At 39.4% G+C, this 16732-nt stretch overlaps 1 protein-coding gene across 2 annotated transcripts in view; it reads left to right on the top strand.

Annotated features, from left to right (window-relative positions):
• The window catches only part of LRP6 (LDL receptor related protein 6), a 79384-nt gene that overhangs the window by 10934 nt on the left and 51718 nt on the right, over positions 1 to 16732 (top strand). For both annotated transcript variants that reach the window (XM_050323912.1, XM_050323911.1), the window contains exons 2-3: positions 336 to 729; positions 15340 to 15537. In XM_050323912.1, coding sequence (XP_050179869.1) covers positions 336 to 729; positions 15340 to 15537 — 592 coding nt within the window. The remainder of the gene's footprint in view (positions 1 to 335; positions 730 to 15339; positions 15538 to 16732) is intronic.

Genomic DNA, 16732 nt, shown 5'->3' with positions numbered 1-16732 from the left:
GCCAGCACTGAGTGCTCAGAAAACTGCTTTACTCTTGTCCTTCCGTACAGAACAGTGTCATTTGGGTACTTCAAACCCCCATTTTTTTTCTTCTCTGCCTTCTCCTTTATTGCTATTTCAATAATGCACAGCCCAGAACAGTGTTATGAAGGCACGATCTTGGCTTGTTAACAAAGTTGAGAAGCTTTAAGCCAGCGCTTTTTAGTCAAACTTTTAAACGTTCTCCCCACGGTTTCTTACTGTTTAAAAAACATTCTTAGGTTAGTGCAGGTTGCAGTTACCCTGAGTGACGTTAATGCCCGTGTCTGTGTCCCCCTTGTCTGTGGTGCGTGAAGCCGCCCCGCTGCTGCTGTACGCGAACCGCCGGGACCTGCGCCTGGTGGACGCCGCCAACGGCAGGGAGAACGCCACGGTGATCGTGGGCGGCCTGGAGGACGCGGCGGCCGTGGACTTCGTGTTCGTGAAGGGCTTGATCTACTGGAGCGATGTCAGTGAGGAGGCCATCAAACGGACGGAGTTCAATAAATCCGGGAGCGTACAAAACGTGGTCATCTCCGGACTGCTGTCGCCCGACGGGCTGGCGTGTGACTGGCTGGGAGAGAAGCTGTACTGGACGGATTCGGAGACAAATCGGATTGAGGTTTCTAACTTGGACGGATCGCTGAGGAAAGTTTTGTTTTGGCAAGAGTTGGATCAACCCCGAGCAATTGCCTTGGATCCTGGAAGAGGGTAAGTCTCTGTTAACGCAAAGTAGTTACAAATATCGAAGTTTGTGCTATTTCTTGTTCGTTGAAGGATTTTAGCTGGGTGATGGTACTGTTATTGAAGTTATCTTTGAGCCAGTTTGCATTATTTACTTCACTTTCTATCAGTGTGATTTGCAAGCGGTTTGCACTTCCAAAATTGCATTCATAATGGTTTGTGAACATCAGACTTTCACCCTTCTCATTTTCCTGCAGTCTAATCCATCTCTTATTATGCTCAACTGATGTTTATTTCAGATACAGTTTTATAAGATTGTAATTAATGAAAAGAAATGATTTAGCAGCAAAACTTGAACAGAAGTCATCTTTATCAACAAGTTCAGTTTTTCATCAGAGTTAAATTGTCAAATGTACTTGATCTAAAGTAGCATACATTAGGATTTCATGATCAAGTTGATTTAAGTACCAGACTGCTAGTCTTTTCTGTGTTGGTATGTATATTTATTAAATGTATCCATCATGCTGAAAACATGAGTGCCTACTTGAAAAGGAAATATTGAGAATTGTATAAACTAGTGCAAATATGTAGTCATGAAGAATGCATTTTCTTGGCAATGTCCCACGTAGTAAAAATGAGATGTTTTACTGTCCTATTTTCATCTGAGAAGGCATTAAAATATGAACTGTCTGGATTCTTCTTACAGGCCATCTCCTACTACACATTTTGAGCTTCGAGCTTCTCATTGCTCACATTCATACACTACAACTTACTTTAATTTTTTTCAATTTTAGTTGTCTTAGAAAAAAGAAAAGACAGATCCAGATTCTTAACCAAGTACTACTTGAAAATGCAGTATTGTATACTTGTACTGCTGTTTTCTTGTGTTGTTAGGTCGGTTTGTTTGTTTTAAAATTTGTACAGCCCTGTTGTCCTCATGGGAAAGACTTCATGATCGTAGTTACAGTTCCCAAAAAATTACTCTTTAGACAACTTGATCAGCTCTCTTCATGAGCAGTATTATCAAAATTAACTGGCTTTTCTCACTTCTAGGTGTATTGTTCATCACAAAGGGAACTTAAAGCATCTCCTAGAAGTTGTAACTAATTACTTGCTGTTCAGGACAAGTTTTAAATCAAGTGACTGTATAGAGTTACCTTAATTGTTAAACTCTTGTAAAACTTTTGGGTTGTAAAAAACCTTATTTTTTTCATGCCAGCCCTTTGCAGGAAGCACATACTTTCTTTATGGACCTACTCCTTCTGTTTCTTTGGAAGTTGGAAGCCTGTGTCTGAGCGTGTCAAGCACAAAAGCAATTGCAGTACAGGACTTCCATCTGCACAGTGTAACAAAAAATTCATGGGAACTGGTAGTACTTCTGCAGAGTGGCAGATGTTATACAAGAGTATAAGAAAAGGGAAATGGACAGTTACAGTACCTTTCATTTGGGGAAAAAAAATTTTAAAACCCCAAAAAAATTCAGAATTTCTTTGCGAATTCACTCGTATAGTGAAGGGTTTTTAGTTTGCATGCAAGTTAATATTGTATAAAATGGCCCTTTGGATGTAAATTCCCAAAATAATGCAAATAAGGCTTTGCTTCATACTTTTTCCTGCTTGATGCCATCTCTCCCTTGAGCAGACTGTGCCTGGTTGAATATCTTTCTGCTGCTCCTTTGCTCATACTAAAATTTTGCAGGTGGAAGATTGGGGCACTCAGCCAATGGTTTGCTGTATAGGCTGGCTCGGGTACTAAGGAGTTAATTTCTAGGTTTTATGGGTGATGTGTAGGCAAGTGTTACACTGATATGGAATCTGCAGACTGCTGTGATGCTGGCACAGAGACATAAAGGGTGTATTTAATCTTTCTGCACCTGAGGAGGCTCTGTTTGTCAGAAGATGTTCTGATTGCAAGTACATCCCTAAATTCTGGTCACAGCTAGGATAGTAAACAAACCAGAAGATATTTTTTGATTACTCAAAGATAATTAAGCCAGCGAAAGATCGCAGCAGTATTGCACAGGTTGTCCTGATGAAAATGTGGGGTTTTTTGTTTTGTTTTAATCTCATTGATAATTAATTTTCAAAGTTTCCATCACAAAACTTTGCAGAGTTTGTTTGGGATTTGTCGTGTATGCTTCATGCTATGCTGGTTTCCAGTCCAGTGCTGGGATATTTCGGTGTTGGGTAGATGCTGAAATTGTAAAGGTTTCATTTTATTGCACAGCTCAAAATGTTGCTTTCTTTCTTCATCATCTTCTCTCCTCATGTGAAGGAGAAGGTGAAGGAAGGTAACCAGAAACCCACATATTTAAAAGAGAGTGAGGCCTTGGAGAGGTGACCTCTCCTGTAAATCTTGCTGTGCTGGTTTTCTGTGTTACTGCCACTGTCTGCCTGTCCTCACCCTACTGCCAGGGGTTGCCAGGAACTCAAAGGAACACACTTGCTAGTATATTTTCTTCATTTTGAAGGTATTTTACCTGGGTTTCCCTGTATGAAAAGGGATGGGAGAGATCTGGCTTGTTAAAAATCAAACTAGAGCGCACAAAATTGATATCAATATTCAGATATTTGCATCCAGTCTTTGCTTCAACTGAGGTAGTAATTTCTGATCTGCATGAATAACCTCTGTGATGAGTCCTTGGGTATGCTTCTGTATCTGCATTTTCAGTCCCTGCAATTATAACTTTGCATCCAAGCCTAGGCTTTGAGGACTTGTTGCATTTAAAAAAAAAAAAAAAAAAATCATCATTTTAGACTTCTATGAAGCATGATGTTAATTAAAAAATGTTTGTTGGCACACTTGTAAAAATTAAAATAATTCTAAGACAGCTTTTAATAACTACCAACAGGAACTCAGAGGGAAATTATTTTTATACTTCATCTTAGGGAAAAGTTTTGTTTGCCAGCTCTTTACTGTTTAAGGCAGGATGTTTTAGAGGGTCTTGTTTTCCAGAACTGATGATGAGCATTGCAGACAAAGTGTGTTAATGCAGATCTGCACTAGAAGACATTTATTGGCAAAATTAGCCTTTAGTGATTACAGTTTGTTGCAGTGTGGTGTTTTTTTTTTTTTTAGAGTGTAAAGTCTGGCCCCTGTGTTGTAGAAAAGGGAGCAGAAAGTCGCCTTTGTTCTTCTGGAGGAAGTTGATCACTGGATTTATATTGTTGACAAAAAAAGCCATTGATTTATGGCTCATTTTTTGAAGAAAGCTGATAAATTCCCTTGCTAGCATGATTTGAAACAGATTGATAATATTTTTTAGGTAAACTATGGATTAAGTTTGTTTAAAAAAATGAAAAACAGAGCACTCAGCTATATGAAATTTAGGGATGATTAACAAAGAAAAAAGTCTATAGAAGAACCATCTTTATTTGGCTGCATTCCTGGAAAAAAATAAGACTATCCCTGTGGAGAAAGAGTGTATTTCAGTAGTGTCTTCACTGTAGAATGGTAGGATAACAGGGATGCTGCTCCAGAGTAATGCTCCAGGTTTTAAACTGTGTGCTCTAAATGCAGGTGTGTGGGTGAGAATGAGTATGGAATGTGCATTTGTGGTGTCTGTGTCTAGGATCTGATACTCCAAACAGCCTAATTGTGTTCTACCTTAAAACCTAAAACCCCAACCAAAACACCAAACACAAACAGCGATCCTCAGATGCCCATAAATATGGAAACCTTTTTTTCCTCTTGGACTGATGGGTAGAAATATAAAGAGCAGTAACTCCTTTTCTGGACCTTACTGGTTCCATTAGAATCCTTCTAATAACACTTCCAAAAAAACCAAAAACTCCTTTCCCCAGAGTTGTTTAACACATACTTTACATTTTCACTTCTCATTTTCATTCCTCATGGGAACTGTATTGTTTCTCACTTCTATATCTTCATTCCACCTTTCAGTGTGAAGTATCAGTTGTATCAAGTTTTCTTTGTCATCTCGAGCAAGAAATAGTAAAGAGTAGCAGATGATGCAGCTAAGAGCATTGTCAAGTCAAAGAGCTTCTTTCTAAATAAATCTGTGTGAAATTTATTTTTCTTATTTAAAGGATAAGTGTTCAAGCCAGCCCTCATCACCGAGCTGGCAGGCCTAGGATGGCTTGGCCAACTGCTCAGTACCATAACCAGAGATTTGTTTTAGTAAAGCTCTGATTGCTGCTCACAACCACTAAAGGCTTTAGCATCGACCAAATTATATAGTCCTAATCAAGATTTTATAACTACAAACCAAATTTGGATTTAAATGCTGGGTCCTATGAAAGCATGAAAGCGCCATGTGTTCTTGAGGTTTGACAGAAATTTGTTACTTAACTAGAGAAGAATTCTGTCCTTGCATAAAAATGTTCTTTTATTTCAAGGCAGAAATGAGAGCTGGAAAACTGAGCTCCTAAACTGAGGAAATGAGACTTGAAAAACGAAGTTCTTTATATCAATATATTTGGTTCAGTGTCATTAAAATCTGTGATCTCTTGCTCAGCTTATGTAAGTAGAGCATTTTGCCCCCTGTTTAGGAAGTAGCCAAAGGGCTGTCTTGTTGATAACCAGGAAATATAAAAGGATATCTTTGCTTCCAGTCCCAACTTTCCCTGTCTAGGGCAGATTCCCAATAAACCCATATTTCAGTGTGGCCCTGTTGTGGCTCCTTTGTATTCCCTTCATAGAAATGGGTGCTATCAATTGGTCTCACACAAATAATTAGCTAATGGAAATTAAAAAACGAAAGCCAAGGTCAGAATATAGAGGATTTCTGTGCATCAGCTTTTAAATGTCCAGCAGGACATGCCTGAAACAGAGCCAAGAAGTGACTGGGAGAAAACTCAAAAGCTACTGAGCCTTTGGACTTGAATGTTTTACTTACTTATCGGTTTGTGGTCCTGGAGCTAAGGGGTTGGAGTAGATATCAGCATGTTTGGAAAAGATGGAACAGAGAGAAACTTCTTAAGATACTCTGAAATATTTTAAAGTTGATGAAGATCAGAAGTAAAATGTGTCATATTGGACAATGCTGTCCAACAGCTCTTTATAGACTGTCAGAAGTCCTATATTTAAGGAGAGAAAAGATGAAGGGTAAGAAAGTGACCCTAAAAAAATAAACAGGCTTGATGAGAACCCCCCTGAAATCGAGTGGAAGGTCATCTGTCGTAGTTACTTGGTACTTAAACCTCAACGTGAGTGCTGCCTGTCTGATCTTAAGCTCACGAATGATTTGTCATGTTGCTTCTGTTGTTGATTTCCAAGACTGAATTTGTTTGGGGATTGTCATTCCTGAATTCCCAGCTGCCTGCTCAAGTAAGAAAAATAATTATAATTGTTTTGTGCCAGTGAAAGAATCTGCAGAGCCACTTGGCTATAAACTAAATTTATCAAGTAAATAATACAATATTAATAGTTATTTTACCATAACAGATAGTGCCCAAGCTAGACAGTGAGAACAAGTATCTGGTTATTTTTATGCTTGATACTTCTTTTTAATTCATTTTAGTGAAATAATGGCTACCTTTTTCTTTTGCACGTTTATCTTCCTGGCCGATACATTGTTGTCATGAGCTATGAAACTTGCCATTTTCATGATTTTCTGCTGCTTCCAAATAAGTTTCCTCTCAGGTGTGAGCACGGTCAAGGAGTTCTCAGGAGTGGAAGATACAGCTCGTCAAGCATATGTTGAGTGAACGCTTGACTAATGTTTTTTATGACAGAAAAGTTCTGGTTTTTTTTTTTTTTAGAAACAATAAGAGAAATCTGTGGTAACAATTAGCCTTTTTATGGCTGACTTTGAAGACATCACATGCCTTCTTTCTTCGTTTCAGCCTGTCCCTCTGGAATTACTATTTTCTCAGTACCACTGAGAAATGTGTGCTAATCTTCACAGAGATAGTTAGGGGTTTTCTTTAAAAAAAAAAAAAAATCAGTGCTCTAAAATCATAAAATTGTATGAACAATTGGTATACACAGGGTCAACAAAAAAGTTGTAGGCAAACTGTGCACATAACAAACCTTCTGACCTTAAACAGTTTTATTTCACCTAGAATTACCCTGTTTTGCATAACCAAAGACAGCACCGTTTGAAGGTAGCTGTGTTTCTCTGCCTGACAAGAAATCATGTAAGTTAATAAATTGGTAAATTATGGCCTGGTGCAGTCTCCCTCTAGACATTTGTAGGCTGAGTTATGCAATTCATGTGCCTTGTTACGTAGTTCATTTGCTTACAACACTTTATTCAGTGTTCCAGCAATAGGAATTGTTGACAGGAGTGACCATGCCCAGTTTTATTTCAGAACTTAAGTGTCTTATTTTATCCAAGACCTTTTTTTTTTTTTTTTTCCCCCTGGATAGATTTGTTACCCTCTTTAGGATTCGAGGTACTTGAAGTTGTTTTCAAAAACTGAAATTCTCTGTGGTCAGCTGGTGATTTTGGATGCTGTAGAAAAATGGTTGTTGTGGAGGGGTCTTGCCTGTAAGGGAAGTATTTACCCTCTGTCTTCAGGTTTATAGATGATGGCTTAAAAATCACAGCACACTGCACAAAACCTGAAATAGGCAATCACTTAGGGGAACATTTAATTGACGACTTGTTATCTATAAGGGCATGAACTGAGAGCTTTTGATCTAGTAAAGGTCTAAATGTAACTTGGGGAATGAAGTCAGGAAGCCTAGCAACTTCAGCTGAGAGTGAAGTGCTATTTAATTTAAATTTAAATGCTGTAGATAGATAGTCTCTGAGAGGGAAGGCTTCTGTGCCTAACTCTGGGTGTAATGAAGGCTCAGGTCCTAATTAGGCCATGATATAAAGTAACATGCATCCAGACAACATGGGCATTCTTAAAATGCCACCAGCTGTTCTACACAAGTCAGTGTGTAGAAAATAATAACTGTACGGTTGTGGTACGTCATCCGAGCTTCAGAACTCAGTTCTTTAGATAACAAATGTTTAGGTACATTTAGATTTAGTTGAAGACTTTTACATTTAGATGAGGACATCTACATTTAGGTGTAGTTGAAGATTTTATGCCGTGAAATGGCAATAGCTGCAAGGGTGTAGCTTTACAAAAGCATCGTATATTTAGTGGTGTAACATGTCTAAAAGTTTTGGTGTCACTGTGTTTGAGTGGAATGAGTGATTAGTCTATCACTGAGCAAATACTCTGCTTACCGCAACATTTTTCAGTGGGAGGATATCTGAAGGGTTTGGTTCTGGTTCTTCTTTGTGTGGTATATTTGTGTGTTTTGTTTTCACGAGAAGTTTCAAACAAATCACTGTTCCTGCCTTAACTTTGTTTTTCAAGACATTTGTTGTTATTTGGGTGGTTTGTGAGCACAGCACAGTTCTCTTCTCCCACTCCTGCAGATGCCTGCTGGAAGAGGTGCTGAGGTTCTCTCTGCCTGAATGGTATAGGCTTGGGCCAGTGCTGTGCCAGCCTTTTGTGACTGTTTTAAAACAAATGAAGCAGCAGTTGTGCTGTTACATACCCATTCTGACAGCACTGCTTGTCAAACAATTGAGACAAATTAGGAGGGGAAAAACAAAAATGTGTTTCACAACCTAGAATAAGCATAAACACTTTAGGGAGCACTTTGGAGGATCCTGAGACAGACTCTAGGAATGTTTGTGATAAAAGCACTCTTTTGCCGTTGCTGCATCCTCAAGATGCAGAAAACAGGGTGCTCCTGTACCACTGAACTGTCTGTAAAGGAACAGAGATGCTGACCTGACTCCTTAACTCGAGGAGATAGATGATACAAACTACATTAAATGGTGAGGTAAGACCTGATGCTTTCATTAGAGGATTTACAGTTAGTTGAAGTTGGTGTGGAATTCTATTACAGTTTATTTTGGTAGAAGTGGTGATTCATCAAAATTGACATGTTTTGACAACTTTCTCTTACGCTGCCATCCTGGGTCATGTGTTTGGAGCCTTGACCTTCCTTCTCTGTTGCAGTCATTCCAGAGTAGCTGGCTGTGTGCTGGTAAAATGGCTGAGGATTTTCAGCTGTTGTAGTTGTGATCTCACTATTCTTAAATGTTTATATCCACACAGATCTTTCAGTTTTAAATGTGGTTGTCACATGCTGTTCTACTCCAGTGATAACTTGTAAACTCTGGGTTTGTTTCATTGCTTACAACAAGGCTTAGATGAGAGTAAAATACTTAACTGCTAAAAAAAATACTGCCCTTTCCACATCCCCAGTTCTCATTTCTTTGTGGACTCTTCCTCATTTTGGCACTGTGGTTTGTACTGCACCGGGGATTGCCTGGATGGAAGGTACAATTAATGCTTGTCAGGGTCACCAGAATTTTAGTGCTTGTCTTGCAGACCCTGGGAGGCAAGAGTGTGATAGAAGTGTAGGTTTGGTTTGGTTTTTTCAGGAGACAGAGCAGCTGAAGGAGAGATGGAGCCTCTTCCCCCTGTCAGGAGTTTCAGCTTCCTGTGCTGGTTGACCTGTGTACCCTGGTTGTAGATTCTGGTTGACATTTGGGAATGCTGATTATCTGTTGACTGTTCTCATAGGCAATCTTTGGTTTAATAGTCACTAAGCTGTTATATCAGGTTTCCAATTTTTGCTCACTGGTGCTTTTTCTCTAAGGTTACCACAGACTTTGACACTTTTCAAGTCCTATTTAAAGGTCTGATTTTCATGTTGCCTTCTCAAAGTCCATGCCATGAAATGCAGAAGCATTTTTTCTTTATTACTTGTCCAAAGCAGTGTCACCAAATTGCAGCAGCAGCCTTCTAATTCACCCTGTAAAAAAAGCCCCGATGCTCTTTTTGCAATTTGTTGCTCAGTTTCAATTTTGACTCTTCCAGAGCTCAAAATGCAATTTGGTGTGAATTTAATTACTAATCATTAAGATCATGTTACTTTTGCTTAGCTGTAGCTTGCTGTTGAAGTGCAGTTGTGCAGGGGTGTTGTATCAAGGCACTTTTTAACTTTCTGAGTTTCCTACCAAATCCTATGGATTTCTGCTTGTTGCTCCTTACTTCTTTCATGAATTGTTTGGGTAATTTTGGCAAGATTAAAGTGTTATTCTGCACTATATCCTTAAAATCCAGCCTGATATCCATATCTAGGCTCCAAGCTGGTAGTGCTTCCTCATCATTTTGGTCTTAGTTCTTGCACAAGGTCATCAGCAGCACCAGCTTTTCTTAGAATTATAGAACATCCCGAGTTGGGTGGATTTACTGGGATCATCCAAGTCCAACTCCTGGCTCTGCACGTTGGGTTTTGCTGTGCTTAAGTTTAATGTTTCCAACTCTTGATTTCCTCTGTGTGTTTTGTTCTGCAGTTTTTAACAGATGCGCTGTCTGTAGTGAGTGCAAACACAGCAGCAGATATTACATCAGATCAAGGCACATGTTTAAAGTTGCCATTTCCAATTCCTACATGGAAAACTGGGAAGCACATTCTAGCTGAAGAAGGGGGACTGCTGGATTTCTGATAGAACACAGTTGTATTCTAGAAGGATCTTTCATAGCTAACAGTGATCCTTTAAAAGTATGGCGCTGTAAATTCACAATATATTTAGATACAGAAAAGGTGTTTATTTGTTTTTGAGATGTCTGTTCATTTTTACCATGTTCTTAATGCTTGCTTTTAGCATGTAATTTATACATAGGGAGTGTTTTGTTCAACGTGACAGCTCGTTTTGCAAGTTAAACGCAAAGCAAATTACGTTGTTTTGTTAAAGTCGTTTTTCTGTAAAACCATTCAAATTATTTCTTCTGCAGGAAAAGCTTTGAACTAGGCAGGTTTTTTTTTTTTTTTAATGTTTGCTTGGTTTCTCCCCGCTTAACACCTTTAATGTTTCATTCTTGTGAATCGTGCCACATCACGTGGGGTTGGGCTGATGCAGGAGAGAGGTGGAAAGGTGGCAGCCTTGAGCTGCAGGGCCTCTGGCAAAAGCAACTGCAAACAGATGGATCAGTTTTATAGGTGAAGTATTTACTGGGCTAGGAAAGAAACGTTATTTAAATCGGCAAAATATTGCTGAAATCTCGTTTTCTGTTTCTGTCAACATCAAAGTTGCACACTAAGAAAAATGGGGTTTTTTGCTGACTTTAAAAATCTCTGATTTTAAATAAGCTGTGCACTTTTTAGAGGCTGCTTATGCATGCAATAGTTCCCTATATTGTTGTTAAATAAATATAGACTACCCTTTCCCAAAATGTTTCAGTATATCATTGTATCATTTCTGGAGTGCACATTCCCCACTCGCCCTCCCAGGCAGCAGCTGAGTTTCAAAAAAGGTGGCTTTTTATCCAGTTAAACTGTACAAAATTACATTCTGTCCCTTTATTTCTGCTCTTTTTATCCTCTATAGAGAAATCTCTCCTTCCTCCCTGTGCCCCCCCCCCCCTTTTTTTTGTTGTTTGTTTTGTAGTGACCATCATGTAACTTTGGGGTTAAAAAAATAAGGCCTAATTTTCTGTAATTTTGTAGTGTGAAAAGACTTAACTGGTGTGTGCTGCTTTCTTCCAGGAGAGTAAGTGATTTAGTGAGTCCAGTGGATGATCAAAATATAAAAGAATAAAACCCAGCCAAGGCAGATGAAACTGTTTCAGGAAAGCTGAAATGAATTCATTGCTTGCCTGCATGTTCCTTACTGAGGGTATCAAGTTGGTTTCTGTATCAATAAACTGATAAATCACAAGAACAGGAACTGCCTGAAAATGTACTGGACTCCCAGATGACGTGAATTAATTTAATTTTTAAAAAAAAGCCTAAGGAGTCATGGTTGCATGTAAGTAAAGTTGGATTTACATCCCAAACAATAGGATGAAAACTATGAAAAAAGAATTAACAGAGTGCTGGAATGTGATAGGAAGGGTAAGAGTTAGCTTGGTTTGGCAGAACATTCAAGTTCCTTGGGGTTTCTTGTAGGAGTCAGGAATTAAGAACATAAAAATGATGCAGTTGGTGGTGGTGTACTGAGAGAGGGCTGAATGAATAACAAGGGGATATTTTACTGATGAAAGACTTGGGATGATAAAAAAAAAAATCTCTACAGAGGAAAAAAAAACATTGTTGTTCTCCAGTGTGTGAGTGTGCTCTCCTGCCGTGGAGAGAAGAGTGTGTGTTTTAGGGCTTCAATTTAACATACAAGTATGGGGAAAAAAATCTTTCTCTGCTTCCTGTGTTCATGATGTATAGGGAGAAATGCAGAACAATTCTCCCAGGTTTTTATTGAAATATAAAAAAAAAGAAGTTTGATTCTGACTGAGCTGAAAAGATCCTTATGTGTCAAGGCAGGGAGTGAAAAATTATGGAGCTGATTTGTCCAGTTTCATCCCAAGGCTCTTTGAAATGACAGAATTCTAAATCCTCATTTATATACTAAATATTTATGGTGTAAATGTTTATGTTTTTAGTGCAAGTCCCTGTAAAGAAACACATTTTTTCACTGTACAAAGAAGGTAAATTTTATCTGAGGAAGATGATGCTTTCCCCCACTTGTTTTAATGTAGCTAAACATTTTGTTGAGTTCACAGGTGTGTAGATCTGCACCTTTTAACAGGATTTTAAAGAGCTCTTTGAAAAGTGAGTTTCTGTGTGCAGGAACTCCTCCAGGGCCCTGCTGAGCAGCTCCAGCTCCAGGCACTGCCAGAGCAGAGCTCTGTGAGACTCCTCAGCCCTGCAGAGCTACCCAGCGTGCAGCCCGGGCTTCTTGAGAGGCTGTGCCACAGTTACTGCTCCGTGGTGCTTTTGTTTGTCTGTGTGTTCATGTTTTGCAAGGCTGTCACAGCTGCCAGCTGGTTTGCTTTCCTCTGTTTTCTTGGGGTATTTGAAGAACCAAGCTAGGTTGGAAGGCAAGAATTTTTCTTATCGTATTTTGTCACTCTCCTGTTACATTAACCTAAATGTTAGTTTTCTTTTGGCTTACCTGCCACTAAAAGGCTGTCTGAACGTGGCTGGGTCTGGAGTGTCATATCTGGAGTGATTCCTGTGCTGGCAGAATTCTTCAAAGCACACCACCACCATCTTCCTTCTGCCTTGCAGTCAGTAAGGGCCTGGGGATGATGTTAACTGGACACAGAGAGAGGAAATTCTCTCTCCCTCTCTATTCTTTGGGCTTAAACTGGGAAAATTGTTGTTTCAAATACTGGTTTTTGAATGCTGCTGAGTTTTGTCAAGCCTTATTTCCTGCTTGCTCGGGGAGTAAGGAGAAAATGGCTTTTGCTTCCTAACTGTGGAAGGGGTGTCATTAGACCTTGTGTGTCTGGAGACACAAAATGCTTTTTAATGAACCACTTTTCTCTCTTTGCTTGCAATCTGTGGCCAAAAGGACAACTCTGTGCATGTGGCTGCAGTGCATCAGTGTATGCTTGACAGCTAAGTCAAACCTTATTTCCTGTAGACTTTTAGAAATACCTGGATGGAAATGAAAAGCAACCTGTCCTCTGTGTTTTGTGCACATTCTTTAAACCAGGATGCCTGAAAACAGAGGGCATCAGAGATAGCTTGAACACTGGGTTTGTTCCTTTCTGGTCATGAAATGAGAGTGTAGGTTGTTCTTCTGTTTTGATTTCTCACCAGTGACTTTCAGTGGTTTTGCTGAGGTGTTCCTTTCAGGGCTTCTGAAAGCCATCTCCGAAATCTTATTCTAGTTTTATGCTCTGTTATTAATCCTGAGGTAGAGACAAAGCATCATCTTCTGATCACTTCATCACAGGCTTTCTTCTCTCCAAAAGTGGAATGTTTGCATTTATCCCTTATTTTAGGAATTGCTTGTCAAGCCTTTTCAGCACATCCGAGTTGCTCTGTGCTGGACACGCTGATGCTTTTGAGAAAAGCAAAATAAAAAAGGCTTGGGTTTCAATGGAAGAAATCTTGGTTGGTTTTGTCCAGCAATATTTAAGACAGGTGGTTCAGAGCCACTCATGCTTAGCTGAAATGAAAAACTGCAGCTTTACTGGGAGTTTGTGGGCTTCAAAACCCCAAATCAGTGTAAAAAGGAAAAGATTCAATGTGTTAGGATGCTAACAGGTAGCTACTTAATTCACACTCATTGCTCACATAGCTTGCTCCTAGTATGTTCAAGAGTGATGGAGACAGCTAGAACCTGCATATAGGGAAAGGTAATTTGCACAGAAAATGGTGTTGAGTGCATTGAATTGTAAAAGAGCAGAGCTCTCAGCTAGCTGAGAACATCTTCTCTCTCACATTTATCTTGATTGTATCCCTGAAAGATATTTCTTCCTCTCTTTTATGAAGAATTATTCCCATATTTAATTTGCTATGTACATTTTTTGGCTGGTTTATCCTTTTTGTTTGTTTGTTTGTTTGTTTGTTTTCCTATGGCAAAACCTTCTATTTGAAGCAGATCAAAACTGGGAAGTTACAACCGCACAGTGCAAGTGATTTCTGATGCCTTTTTAGGGGAGGTTTTATTGCCTGGATTCACCTCATGCACTGAGATGCAAAAATGAAAAAAATGCTAGATTTAAAGATGCATAGAAAGAAGTTTATGGGAGAAAACCATCAAAACTCTTCCTCTATATGTTCCTAATTTTTAATGGTGGTATAATTTTTGAAGATAATCCAAGATCCTGGGCCACAGTCAAACAAAGTACCACCTAATTTTATTTTTTTTCACTTCAGTCTAAGAACCTTCTTCTCTTCTATAAGTGTACATTCTCTTAATATTTTGCTCTATCCTGTGGGCTTTGATGGTGGCTTTTTTTTTTTCTCTTAATTGAAATAACTGTGTTTGAAAAGGATGGGGAGGAGAGAGAATGGCCCTTACCTTGTCTGTGTGGCTGTCACCATCAGCTGGAGTAGGGCTGCCTCAAAACATTTTTAATGGAGACATTAAAACCCCCAGGCTTTCAAACCAGGGGGAAGAAAACAAACATGATAGTGGAAAAAAACCCAAGCTGCTGGAGAAACTGCACAAAGGTCACCAGAGCTGCTTGGGAAATGTTACTGAATCTTAAAGCCAGTTCTCTCTGCGTGTGTGTGCTTCTCTTTTCTTGACTCTTAAAAATAAATTTAAAAAAGAATAAATATTTGCCAAGGATAACTTCACCTGCAAATGTTCCTTCGATATGTTGCACGTTGGTTTTTGTTTAGAGGATGGGTGGCCAGGCCCCTTCACGCGTGGGCACCACGTGCTGATGGGTTGTGCTTGTGTGATGAGCTGAGTTAGTTCAAAGGTTTCAGGTCTTTCCTAATTCTGGATTGTTTTGACTGAGCCAGGTTAGGGAGCACAGGTGCAAACAGGTATGCAGGTATGCTGGCAGATGTCATGAGGTGATGAGAGCAGTTTAGGACACAACAAAACCACCGTGGGCACAGTTTGTCTGATCTGTTGATAATTTGTGGTACTTCTGTTTAGTTATGCGTCCTGTTAACAACCCCCAAAAGTGTATCCCTTTTCTACCCCCTGCAGAAAAAGGACAAATATTCTTACCTGCTACAAACCTCCAGCCATAATAAAGTGGTTCCTCTTGCTTCACCTCAGCCTTAGTTGCAGCTGGGTAGCTTCCCTCTCCCCACTACTTGTTAAATAATGTTTAAATGTTAGTATACGTTACATGTTTTGCAGCTTGCTTGTCCAGTCTTAAAAGATTTTACAGAGTGTTTTGTAGATTTATACCTGATTGCTTCCCTTTTTTTGTCTCTCTTATTTCCATATCATTACAGGTTCATGTACTGGACGGACTGGGGGGAAGTGCCAAAGATAGAACGTGCTGGGATGGACGGTTCGAGCCGCTCCGTTATCGTTAACACGGACATTTACTGGCCAAACGGACTGACCTTGGATTATGAGGAACAGAAGCTTTACTGGGCAGATGCTAAACTGAATTTCATCCACAAATCGAATCTGGATGGCAGTCATAGGTAAGAAGTTTTTGGTTTATGTATATAGTGTGGTACTTTTCTTAAAGAATGTTGCTGAGGTGATACCGTGTGCTGCGCTGCAGTGAGCTGTAGTGTCAGCACTCACAACATTTGAAGCAAACTAGTGCTGTCAGAAACTTTCATCCTGCCCCATCCTCTGCCTTCCAGCACTGTGAAGTGGAACGTGTGCTCCTCTTCAAGGTACCCTGTAACTCTACTGGAGAGGTTCCTCAGAACCAGTTCCATAAGAAATCCTAGAATCCTGTTCTTAATTATATATATATAGCAGAATGGTCCTTTTTCAGTAGGTCTTCTGTCCAGTGTTGCTGTGGCATTCAGAAGTGCAGAAAATAATCTAAATAAACAGATCATAATACACTGCTATTTCAGTTTCATTAATCCTAGGGGCTGGGAAATTAGTGGAAAACAGTCCTTAAAAGAGAACTATGTTAAAATTACTGTTTTTCTCTAACGGTTTCATAGTGATGATGTCAGTCTTTTTGATCCACTCATGGCTATGTCTTAATTAAGGGTATGACTGTTACTTTGCATTTATCCTTTCTTTGAGCTTTGACAAGTACTGTTTGCAGACACAAATGAGTCACAGTTAGCTTGTGCCCAAGGTATCATGCAGAGAGATGATGTTCTGGAGGTTGTTCTTTGCAAATGTTTTGGATGCTTCAGCTGGTTTATCTGGGCATGAAATAGCCTTTCTTGTGCTCTTTGTTCTGGCCTCTTAGGGGCTTGTCCCATCTTTCACTACAAATACCAATTTGACAGAAAGAAATCAGTTATATTGATAAGATTGTTGTTTTGTGTGGACTGGTGAGTGGCAGCATAGGCAGCCTGCCTGAAGAGTGTCCTCTGCTGTCCTTTGGTGTTTGTTTTGAACTCCACAATATCATTTCATGGCACTTTCTTCTTAATTTCTGCCTTTGAAGAGATCAAAAGTTCGTGCAGTATTTTTATAGTGCTGTTTGTTCATAGAAAGTAACAGGAGTTGGATGCAGTTCTAAATTCGTGTCTTTGGGTATAAATATTGTAACTAACTTTGTTGGTTCAAAACGTGGAGGTGTGGATATCTGTTTTGAAGGAGCCCTTCATTTGCTGTTTGCTTCACAAGAAAGAAAAAAACTTAACACCAAGACAGAGAGAAATATTTCCTAGTGATGCTTCCTTTAGAAAAAGATGACTG

This window comes from Myiozetetes cayanensis, unplaced genomic scaffold (genome assembly GCF_022539395.1).
Source record: "Myiozetetes cayanensis isolate MyiCay16 unplaced genomic scaffold, myiCay2020 scf3, whole genome shotgun sequence".
NCBI classification, from domain to species: domain Eukaryota; kingdom Metazoa; phylum Chordata; class Aves; order Passeriformes; family Tyrannidae; genus Myiozetetes; species Myiozetetes cayanensis.
The sequence above is the reverse complement of the archived record's forward strand: the minus strand, read 5'-3'. Positions and strand labels throughout refer to the sequence as shown.